The 12,149-nt window shown below is 38.3% G+C and overlaps 1 protein-coding gene across 6 annotated transcripts in view; it reads right to left on the bottom strand.

Moving 5' to 3' along the window:
• LOC130930100 (nuclear receptor coactivator 2-like) overlaps nucleotides 1-12,149 on the bottom strand; it is a 153,418-nt gene that overhangs the window by 39,426 nt on the left and 101,843 nt on the right. For all 6 annotated transcript variants that reach the window (XM_057857826.1, XM_057857824.1, XM_057857823.1 and 3 more), the window contains exons 2-3: nucleotides 969-1,085; nucleotides 672-844 (exon numbers count right to left, since the gene is read on the bottom strand). In XM_057857826.1, coding sequence (XP_057713809.1) covers nucleotides 672-844; nucleotides 969-1,063 — 268 coding nt within the window. In that variant the 5' untranslated portion in view covers nucleotides 1,064-1,085. The remainder of the gene's footprint in view (nucleotides 1-671; nucleotides 845-968; nucleotides 1,086-12,149) is intronic.

Raw genomic sequence — 12,149 nt, 5'->3', positions numbered from 1 at the left:
GCCTTCTCCAGATCTACAAAACACATGTATACCGGTTGGACGAACTCCCATGCACCCTCGAGGACCCTGCCGAGGGTATAGAGCTGGTCCACTGTTCCACGGGCGGGACGAAAACCACACTGCTCCTCCTGAATCCGAGATTCGACTTCCCAACGGACCCTCCTCTCCAGCACCCCAGAATATACTTTACCGGGGAGGCTGAGGAGTGTGATCCCTCTATAATTGGAACAAACCCTCCGGTCCCCACCACCCCGGTCTGCCAATCCAGAGGCACTGTCCCCGATGTCCACGCAATGTTGTAGAGGCGTGTCAGCCACGACAGCCCCACAACATCCAGAGCCTTTGGGAACTCTGGACAGATCTCATCGACCCCTGGGCCTTGCCACTGAGGAGCTTTCCAACCACCTTAGTGACTTCAACCCCAGAGATCGGAGAGCCCACCTCGGAGTCCCCAGACTCTGCTTCCTCAAAGGAAGGCATGTCGGTGGAATTGAGGAAGGTGTTCTCCCCACCGACTCACTACGTCCCGAGTCGAGGTTAGCAGTACAGTATTAGACATACATGTTTTTCTTCACAGAGGATAGGAATAGATGTTTCTTTTGGAAGAACTGTTCATCATCTGCCAAAATCTCAAAAACTTGACCATCATACTGTACGTCTATATTGCATACCGTGCTCTTTGATGTGCCGGATCTGCTTGACCGTCTCCTTGAGGATGACGCACTTGTCGGGCTTAACGTTAAGGTCATCCATGTCGTTGATGTTGGCGAAGATGAGCTCGGCCAGCTCTGAGATGTATTTGTTTTCCTGCTCGCGATTTGGCCGCTCCGTGCTCCTCTTAGGGCTGAAGACAATTCCTCATTTAACATTTCATAGGGCACTCATTGGCTGCCATTGACGGCGCCAGACATCCAATCCACTTCAAATGGATCAGACGACTAACGCCGTCAACTGCAAAAACGTCTGACCTTGGTCCGAGCATGTCTGAGGGACAGTCCTTCCTCTTGTGGGACTCCATCCCTCGGGTGGGCTCGGGGCTGGTGTGACCCCCGCCGCTATTCATCTTCAGCAGATCTTAGCACCGCCTGCAGAGGGCGAAAAAGCATGAAAATGCAACGACATTATGAAGCGCTGACTTTGGTTCAAATGTTGGAAAATGTTGGAATTAGAGTTGTCCAATAATGACTTTTGAACCGATATCCCGATATAGTCGAGCTCCAAAAATTCGATACCGATATCAAACAGTTACCAATAAATGCAGTTGTGCACGTAAAGTGTTTTTGCTAATTGTATTTTGATGCCCTACTGGTTGTTTTAATGACAAATGTTACAACTTCAAGGTTCTTAGATCAAATAAACATTCTGTGAATATACTGTAGTATATCTATATATTAGGGTTGTTCCGATCATGTTTTTTTGCTCCCGATCCAATCCCGATCGCTTTAGTTTGAGTATCTGCCGATCCCGATATTTCCCGATCCGATTGCTTTTTTTTTTGCTCCCGATTCAATTCCAATCATTCCCGATAATTTTTCCCGACCATATACATTTTGGCAATGCATTAAGAAAAAAATGAATAAAACTCGGACGAATATATACATTCAACATACAGTACATAAGTACTGTATTTGTTTATTATGACAATAAATCCTCAAGATGGCATTTACATTTTTAACATTCTTACTGTGAGAGGGATCCACGGATAGAAAGACTTGTGACTTAGTATATTGTGACTAAATATTGCCATCTAGTGTATTTGTTGAGCTTTCAGTAAATGATACTGTAGCCATGCCCAAATGCATGATGGGAAGTGGAAGTGGAATACTGTGCGTAGTGCTACCAATTGATATATCCTCTCTGCGTTGGGAAATAGCATAAGGTGTTAAGATCACCTTGCTTCCCCACATTGCTTCCCATGATATTTCTAATCGTAGGGAGAGGGATTGTAAGGCTTTAGCCAATTAAAAAAAGGCTCCAAAGGCTGCAAAAAATCACTCTACTCATTTTACACTGCCTTTCATCTCTCTATATAGGTAAAACGGCGTCATTACAGATTGAGCGCGACAATACGTGAGTGGGTCGTGCAGCGCATGCATTAATTGCGTTAAATATTTTAACGTGACACTTTTTTTTTTAAATTAATTGCCGCCGTTATTGGGATAAATTTGATAACCCTTAAGCCTAAACTAAAGACTCTGGAAGACAAACATATTATGTCTGCAACGTTAAATACAATTAGAAAACGATTTAATTAAAATAATATATATATATATATTAAAAAAGGCATGGCCGATATTTTTTTGCCGATTCCGATACTTTGAAAATGACGTGATCGGACCCGATCGATCATCCGATCGATCAAGACATCTCTAATATATATATATATATATATATATATATATATATATATATTTATATTTATATGGCGGAAAACACAGACAAGACTGAAAAACCAGTTACTGCTCTTGCACTCCTCTTTAAAAGAAACTGCTGTATTTTAAGCCAAAAACAACTGTTGTGTTTGATAGAACAATATGTCTATATGCTGCCATAGCAGATTCATGGCGCATTAAGCCCCCGAACTATTTTTAATTTGCCCGTTTTACCCTGAAAACCCCCGTTTACAGAAGCAACTGTTTTTGTTTCAACCCAGCCATGAACACAGGGTAAGTAATATTTATTATTCAAAATGTCTGCCATTTTTAGCTTAGAATCATGAATTGATGTCTAATATTTTGTTTAAAAATTTTTTATTTTTTTAAAAACAACTTTAAAAAATTATTCACTCGCATATTTTAAACTTTTAAACAAATTACGTCACAATGAAAAAAATGGCGTCCGTAAAAAAGTCACGGATATCTACCGTATAACTATCGCTAAATTGTATTTTTTTGTTACTGTCGCATTTTCCCCGATATGTTAGATGATAATCGATCCAAACAAAGAAAAATTGGGAAAAAATGTTTAAAATGGTAAATATATGAAAAAGAAAATCTCTTGATGTCTGCGATTTCTTCATTGCGACCCTTGTCATATTTCCATGTTTCACCCATAAAATCCCCCCAAAAATCCAGTTGGGGCCATTCACAGCTGTGTTTGACACTCAGTGATACATGCTACTTGGAGTTTTTGAATCGAAACAAGGTAAGTACGCGAAATTGTAAATCTGTAATTCTGCTCTCGCGTATTCTTACCCCCAGTTAGGGTTTTGCTGTTTAAATTTTTAAATTTTTTTTTTTTAATGCCCTCCTGTCCAAAATTTTTCTTCCCCCAGAAAATTAAGATTTTAAGATTTCCAATTATGTATCACATGTGCATATCGGACAATTTTGAAATTTGGCCAAATTGGGGGTCTAAGAGCGGAACATCAAGTCACCTGAGTGTATTCCGCCATATATATATATATATATATGTATATTAGGGCCGTCAAACGATTAAAATTTTTAATCGAGTTAATTACAGCTTAAAAATTAATTAATCGCAATTCAAACCATCTATAAAATATGCCATATTTTTCTGTAAATTATATATATATTCTGTAAAATAAATTGTTGGAATGGAAAGATAAGACACAAGATGGATATATACATTCAACATACGGTACATAAGGACTGTAGTGGGCATTTCACTCTACTGTCATTTAAATCTGTCTATGCTGTCCTCACTCCGAAGCGTCTACTTTTTCCAAAGCTAGACAGCTAGTGAACGACGCCTTAATAATTAGACTTCTTCCTTTTTCATCTGATTTATTAATAAAATGGCCTCAAACCATTGTCCTCTTTAGACCGTCGTAAAACTACAAAATAAAAGTACACAAGCATTGCATTAGCAACAACGTTAGCTTAGCACGCTATACAGGTTCACTAAACATAAACAAAAAGCGTCTAATACAAAAAATAGAACATTTCGCTTACTAAAATAATATGTACATTCGTTACAACAACCACACTTACGGACAAATCTTGTCCAAGGATCATATAAGCACAGCATTACCAGCCTGAGACGTCGTGCAGCCATAATGAAGAAAGAAAAGAAGAAAATAATAAACCATGTCGCAAAGCGACCACAAGAGTTCGCTGTTGGACAGCGCAAAAAGCCTTGCTGTAAAACTTACCAAAAGGCAGAATACTTTCTGAGCGGGACATGTGCGTTAATTGCGTCAAATATTTTAACGTGATTAATTTAACAAATTAATTACCGCGCGTTAACGCGATAATTTTGACAGCCCTAATGTATATATATATATATATATATATATATATATTCACAAAGTGTCCCATATAAATTATATCAATTAAAACGACCCAAAATGTCCATCATTAGATGATAGGAATCATCCACAATTGAAGTGTATTTTTCAACGATATATATACTGATATACTGTTGATCCGCCTCTGGCAATGACAGGCATCCAATTCATTTAAACCTAGACGACTACCTGTGATTGCGACAAACTTCCCAGTCAAAATGAATTGGACGTCAATGACTGCCAATGAGTTCAACGACTGCCTTACGAAGTGTTAAAGCATAAATACAACTAAAAAAAAAAAAAAAACATCAACATGTCCCGGGGTCACACTCGGTCCACTCGCACTCGAGAAGAACCCTTAGCTGCGTCACCTGACCGTTACATAATCGACGACCTGGCGGGGTTAAGGAAGGAAGGAGGGATAATGAAAGAGTGCAAAAACAAGAGCGCGAGGGAGGGGGAAAGAAGAGACGGGAGGGAAAGCCGGTGAGCTAATGGAGAGCGAAACACGGGAGAAACATGTCAGACATCACGCTGGTGGCCAGGAAGAAAAGCACGAAACAGCAGGGGGTGCATCTGTCACTTTAAATGAATAATTAGGCCCCGAGGAAGAGGAGGAGGAGCTTGGCCTCATTAAGGGAAGAAGAACAGGAGAGGAAAAATGGAGACCAAGGAAGGAGGAGAAATGGAGGAGAGGTCAGAAAAATAACAACAGGTGGTCTCAGCTACAATAGCAAAAGCATGGATGTCGAATCTGTTTGAACTGTGAAGGTTGGCTGCAAATGCTCATCTTTCAGTGCCATTGATGTCTACAACTGTCAATGGTAATCATGAGTTATTATGAGTTATTGATGGTAGGTTTGCATGTAATGCAAATGCTGCCATCTATAATATTCCAGGTTTTTTTTCCCCTCAATGGCGTTCCAGCCAAAACCGTTTGACCCTCCGATACCGATCATACAACAAAACGACCAGAATTCTCATGCAACGCGGACTCTCTTTGTTTGATGCACCAAAAATTACCATTTGCCAAAAAAACGTTTTTTGTTTGTTTTTGCTTTTTTAGTGAAATGTCAAAATCCTACATTTTATGTCCAAATCACATTATTTTCATCAGAAAAAGCAGGATGCTCAGGGGAACAAAAGTATCACTTTACAGTTTTTGGGTAAAAACGTAAAGTTCGACCAAAATTGGTAACATTTTACAATAAGGGTCCCTTAATTCACATTAGTTAAAGCATTTTTAGACAATGACTAATGTTTTAGTAACATTACAATAATTCATTTAGTCCCCTATCCAACATTTATTAATATATTAATTAACATGAGTTAATACATCAGTTAATGCATTTTTCATGTATTAATTAACATGAGTTAATGCATTAGTTAATGCATTTTAAGACAATAACTAATGTTTAGATAACATTACAATAATTAATATCATCACTTATTTAACATTTAGTAATATATTAATTAACATTAGTTCATGCATCAGTTAATGCATAATTAGACAGTAACTAATAGTTTGGTAAAATTAAAAATATGTATTGGCCTATATAGGGTTAGGGTTTAGGGTTAGGGTTTGTTAACTTAAGCATTTATAATTTCTTAGTTAAGGGACACATGTGCTACACTTTACAAGAGGGGTCCAAAAAGCATTCAGTAATGGTTAATGAAGGTTAAGGTGGGGTAACTTAAGCATTTATAATTTCTTAAGTTAAGGGACACATATGCTACACTTTACAATAAGGGTCCAAAAACATTCAGTAATGGTTAATTAAGGTTATGTAATACTTATATGGTACGTTCACGTGAAATAATACCATACTTAAGGTTAGGTTATAATCGGGGTGAAGGTGGGCCAGAACGGTCAGGAACGCAGTTCCGGTACATGGTGCTTTGATTCCCAAAATATAATGACAACTGTCAAAACGCTATGTAAAAAAAAAAAAAAAAAAAAAAAAAAAAATCAAAAAACAATCTACCAATATCAGATTTACATGCACAAGTGTTAACAACAAGCATAATAAAGTGCTTGTGTAGCGTAATCCATTTCCACCAATATTTATTATTTATTCTATTCCACGGACGGCATGGAGGTTTCCCCAGCTGCTGCAGTTATTTGCGTCTGACGATGATGGGTCACGTCAATGTGCGAATGCATGCAGCAAAGCAAAATGCCTGGACTCATTTATCCGTTCAATTGGCTGACATACACGTGACCAGCAAAATCAAAATATATTTAATTTCACTCTGCATAATATAAATCATTTGCACTTTTGCAATTTTTCTGAATGTATGTTACTTATATCTTTGTTATTTAAAAAAAAAAAAAAAAAAAAAAAAGTAAATGTTTACATTAACTCCAATTTTAATATACATCCTATGTTTTTAAGTAGTTGAAATTGAGATATGGCATTTCGTATGTAAAAGGGGGGGGGATTGGATATAGAGGTTGGGGTTATTGCTGTTTTTGTTAACTTTTATTTTGCAAATCATTGAAAAAAATTTTTGAATAAAAAACTGATTTTGTACCTGTTATAGCTGTTATATACAGTATATATATATATATATATATATATATATATATATATATATATATATATATTATCACTGTGCTAAAACAATTTGCTTTGCATTTCAGTAGTTTAAGAGGTTTGACGACCCCCCCCCCAGAATGAATAAATAAATAAAATTTCTGGCTGCGTGGCGACGTTCGCGTCGGGTAGTTCCGGCAAGAAATTCTAGCCACTTTCACCCCTGGTTATAATATATAATATATATAATACATTACTTAACATTAATTCACATATAAACTAGTGCATTAATAAATGGTACTAATAAGGGATTATGTTATTTTAAAACTACAAACGTTGCTCTTTGAGTCCTTGGGTGCTGCTAACCTAACCTCCAGTTGTAGAAAAAGTATCTGAACCTCTTGGAATTTGCCAAATTTCTGGATAAAATCACCATCAAATGTCCTCTGATCTTTGTCAAAATCACACAGATGTAAAACTGTCTTCTCTAACTAAAACCACCCAAACATTTATAGGTTTTCATATTTTAATGAGGATAGCATGCAGGCTATGACAGAAGGGGGAAAATAAGTAAGTGAACCCTCTGCCTAAGGAGTCTTAAAGAGCAATTGAAACCAATTTTTACCAAACAATTTAAATCAGGTTTTTGCCCGTTCACTGATAAGTGGTTTAAAGCTGCCCTGCCCATTATAAAACTCACACCTGGTAAGAATTGTCTTGATGAGAAGCTTTTTCTGATGTGTGTCATGGCTCAGTCAAAAGAGCTGTCTGAAGTCCTGCAATCATGGATTTTTGATTTGAATAAAGCTGGGAAACGATACAAACCATCTCTAAAAGTCTGGATGTTCATCAATCGACAGTCAGAGAAGTTGTCTACAAATGGAGAGAGATTGGCACTGTTTCTTCTCTGCCACGGAGTGCCCGTCCACCGAAGATGATGCCAAGAGTTCAGTGCAGAATACTCAGAGAGGTAAAAAAAAAAAAAGAACCTAGAGTGTCTGCTAAAGACTTACAGAAATCACTGGCACAGTCCAATATCACTGTGCACACATCATCTATATGTAAAACTATGGCCAAGAATGGTGTTCATGGGAGGACTCCACGGAGGAAGCCACTGCTGTCTAAAAAAAAAAAAAAACATTGTTGCTCATTCAATGTTTGCAAAAAGGCACTTGGACACTCCAAAAAAGTTTGGGCAAAATATTTTGTGGACTGATGAAACCAAAGTTGAATTGTTTGGGAGTAACACACAACGTCATGTGCGGAGGAAAAATGGAACAACTTACCAACATCAACACCACATTCCCACCGTGAAGCGTGGGGTAGGAAGCAGCATGTTTTCGGGCTGTTTGCTGCCTCGGGGCCTGGACAACTTGCAATCATAATGGAAGAATGAATTCAAAAGTTTATTTGCAGGAAAACCTAAGGCAGCCTGTCAGACAGTTGAAGCTAAAAAGAGGACGGAAACTGCAACAAGACAATGATCCAAAACACCGAAGTAAATCAACTTTAGAATGGTTTCAGAAGAGCAAAATACATGTTCTGGAGTGGCCAAGTCAAAGTCCAGACTTGAACTGCATTAAGATGCTGTGGCATGACCTAAAGACAGCGATTCATGCCAGACATCCCAGGAATTTGACTGAACTACAGCAGTTTTGTAGAGAAGAATGGGCCAAGATTAGTCCTGATCGATGTGCCAGACTGATCTGTAGCTACAGGAAGCGTCTGGTTGAAGTTACTGCTGCCAAAGGTGGGGCCACAAAATATTAAATGTGATGGTTCACTGACTTATTTTTCCCCCTTATGTCATTGTTTGCATACTATCCTCATTTAAATATGAAAACCTAAAAATATTTGGGTGGTGTTAGTTAAAGCAGACACTGTTTTTTCATCTGTGCGATTTTGACAAAGATCGGATCGCATTTAATCATGATTTTATGCAGAAATGTAAGAAATTCCAAAAGATTAAGATACCTTTCCATACCACCATTTCCACCAAAAACATATTTTGAATGGATACGAGAATTGCATGACGTAATATCGTGATATATTTCAGAATCAAATTTTTTAACACCCCTAATACAGAATGAAAGGGAATTTGAGTCAATTGGCTCAATAGATATCCACATCACGTCTGATGAAATGGCGGCGACGCAAAATCCAGTAGGGAAAAATAATAGTTTGAAGTGGCTGTGACGTGTGCAGTAAACATGATAATAACGCAGCAGCAGTTGGTCAAGAACATTGCTGAGTCAGAACCAGCTTGGTTGGTTGCCAGTGGCGACGGGGTCCACTTAACAGCTTATCGTCTTTCTCTTCAATTCAATAAAAGCTACTCGGCCGCGAACAGCTTGATCAAAGTCTGTCCTCTGTATCGCCTGGATGTTTATATTTATTTGTTTGTTTGCTGTTAACTGGCGAGCAGCTCGGTTTTTCAGGTCAGTTTGTGGTTGTGCACTTCCTGTTTTGTCACAGGTGAGGACATAGGTGTCAACTTACAAGACAGGTGGAAGGGAGCAAGGTGTAGAAAGTCACTTCGAGAGACTCGATGACGGCGATAGACTACTGAGTTCATCAGTAGTAGACGTCCAGTCCACTTCAAATTAGGGATGTCCCGATCCAGGTTTTTGCACTTCCGATCTGATACCGATATTGTTTTGCACTTCCGATCCGATACCGATACTGGCCGATACCGACCTATCTGAGCATGTGTTAAAGTTTAAAGTTATTTAGCCTCCTTACTTAGTTGTCAGACTCATGTTGAAAAGGGTTTTAGTACTCTTGATAACAACTAGCCAGCTGAATTAGGTGAGTTTGAATAACACACAACGGTTGGTAACAAGAAACTGACCTGTTTATTCAATGACAAACACAAAACATTATAAATAACAAATAAATGGCATAGTCAGTCGTGCAAATAATATTGTAAATTGTCTTCAAAAAGCAAAACACACAAACAACCTCAGTGGAAAATCCCACAAACCCCCCAAGCTATTAGATGCTTTTAATGTTTCGTGCATTAGTTACAATAATTGTATAAAAAGCCTCTCAGGTTTAAATAAACGACTATTTCACTATCAAGTTAACATTTTAAAACAGTAAATAAAATACTCAAGTCCCCATTCTGTATCAGCAGCTTTAAACTACATTCAATTCATTTAATTTTGCGAATCAACTGTTAAAGTTGTTAAAATTGCTCCCGTTATTCCATAATTTCCCTTCTACTTTCGACATGTTAAAGTTTTAAAACTGTTTTGAAGATAGATGATTCAAGTCAAGATTTTGCCAATTTAGGAGTATTTTACATAAAAGTTAATTAGGTTCGCTTGGAAGGTTCACAACAGCCTACTAGGGAAGTCTCCTGCTTTAAGATGGCGGCTGTTTACTAACGCATGTAGTTTTCCATACTTCATTGTTGCCAACGCCGTCGAGTCTGTCATCTTGCATCTAGTTCTATATACATATGATATCTATTATCTACAGTAAAACAATGTTGACGTAGTTTGTAGCGGCTGTCAGCAGCAGTCAGGTATTCTTGTGTTTTTTATCCAGCGGCATGAGTTGAGCTAAAGCCGTGAGTCGAGCATTGGCATTACCCGGGTCTATGACATGCATGAGGTCCGTTTCTCATTGCGTCCTGAAGACCGCACTGTGTATTAGTTCCGCTTTACTTGACATATTTCAATAATCGGAATCGCTCAAGGATGTAATGACGGCTGGGAATGTTGTACCGTGGTTCTAAGTGTTGGATGGTGCGTCTTTACTCACAAGAGATAATGGCTCGTCATCCAGAATGAATTCTTCGGCAATGACTCTTGTTATTCCCTGGGCTTTGGGACTATCGAGTGCCAGTTTGTCACGCATAGCAAAAGTTTCTGCCAGTGTTAGTTGCGTAGGACCTTTCTTTTTGTCTTCGGTTTTCTGAACATACTCCTCATATTGTTTGTGGTGGTATTTCGCTAAATGCTGGATTAGGTTGGTTGTATTAAAACTTCTTACAGCTTTTCCACCACGCTTGACTTTATTGTGGCATATGTTGCAATCTGTCTCTTCGTCTTTGTCGTCCTTTAAGGTGAAATGATCCCACACAGCTGACATTTTTACCGATAAAGTCTCTCGGTAAATTGGGAGACGGTAATGTAGTGTGTTGAAGGTGTGCCATAAAATGCGGACCGGATTTTAGGGAAACCGAAGCAAAAACTGGAATGGATTATGTGAATCGGTGCGCTGGAAAACCTGGACCGGACATTAAAAAAAACTGGATCGGAAGTCTCGATCGGAATTTTTCCGTGTCGGCCGATCCAAAATCCGATGCGCATTTTTTTGCCCATATCGGCGTCCGATCCGATCCAAATATCGGATCAGGACATCTCTACTTCAAATGGATTGAACTTCTCTCACCGTCATTGGTACACCTGTTCCAACAGTAGATGTGGGATCAGCCATTTTGCTTTGAAGCAGCAATTTCAAATTGACTATTATTTTCCTGACATTTGTTTAAAAAAAAAAAAAGAAAAAAATCAGCCCCTGACACCTGTTTCACCTAATGACATGAAATTTGGTTGAGATGTCTATCATAACAGAACTCACAAAAAAGTCTCAAGGACCCATCCCCAAAACCTATCAGGAGGTCAACCATTTTGCTTTGAAGCAGCAATTTCCCATTGACTATTATTTCCCAGACATTTGTTTAAAAAAAATACAGCCCCTGACATCTGTTTCACCTAATGACGTGAAATTTGATTGAGATGTCTATCATAACAAGACGCACCAAAAAGTCTCAGGGACCAATGCCCAATACCTAACAGGAAGTCAGCCATTTTGCTTTGAAGCAGCCATTTCACATTGACTATTATTTCCCAGTCATTTGTTGAAAAAACTATTTTTAAAAAATCAGCCCCTGACACCGGTTTCACCTAATGACATGAAATTTGGTTTAGATGTCTATCATAACAGGACACACCAAAAAGTGTCCAGGACCCATACCCAAAACCTAACAGGAAGTCTGCCATTTTGTTTTGAAGCTGCCATTTAACATTGACTATCATTTCCCAAACATTTATTAAAAAACAAAAAAGTCGGCCCCTGACACCTGTTTCACCTAATGACATGAAATTTGGTTGAGATGTCTATCATAACAGAACTCACAAAAAAGTCTCAAGGACCCTTATCCAAAACCTATCAGGAAGTCAGCCATTTTGCTTTGAAGCAGCCATTTCACATTGACTATTATTTCCCAGACATTTATTTAAAAAAAAAAAAAAAAAAAAAGTCGGCCCCTGACACCTGTTTCACCTAATGACATGAAATTTGGTTGACATGTCTATCATAACAGAACTCACAAAAAAGTCTCAAGGACCCAT

This window comes from Corythoichthys intestinalis, chromosome 14, assembly GCF_030265065.1.
Source record: "Corythoichthys intestinalis isolate RoL2023-P3 chromosome 14, ASM3026506v1, whole genome shotgun sequence".
Taxonomy (NCBI): domain Eukaryota; kingdom Metazoa; phylum Chordata; class Actinopteri; order Syngnathiformes; family Syngnathidae; genus Corythoichthys; species Corythoichthys intestinalis.
The sequence above is the reverse complement of the archived record's forward strand: the minus strand, read 5'-3'. Positions and strand labels throughout refer to the sequence as shown.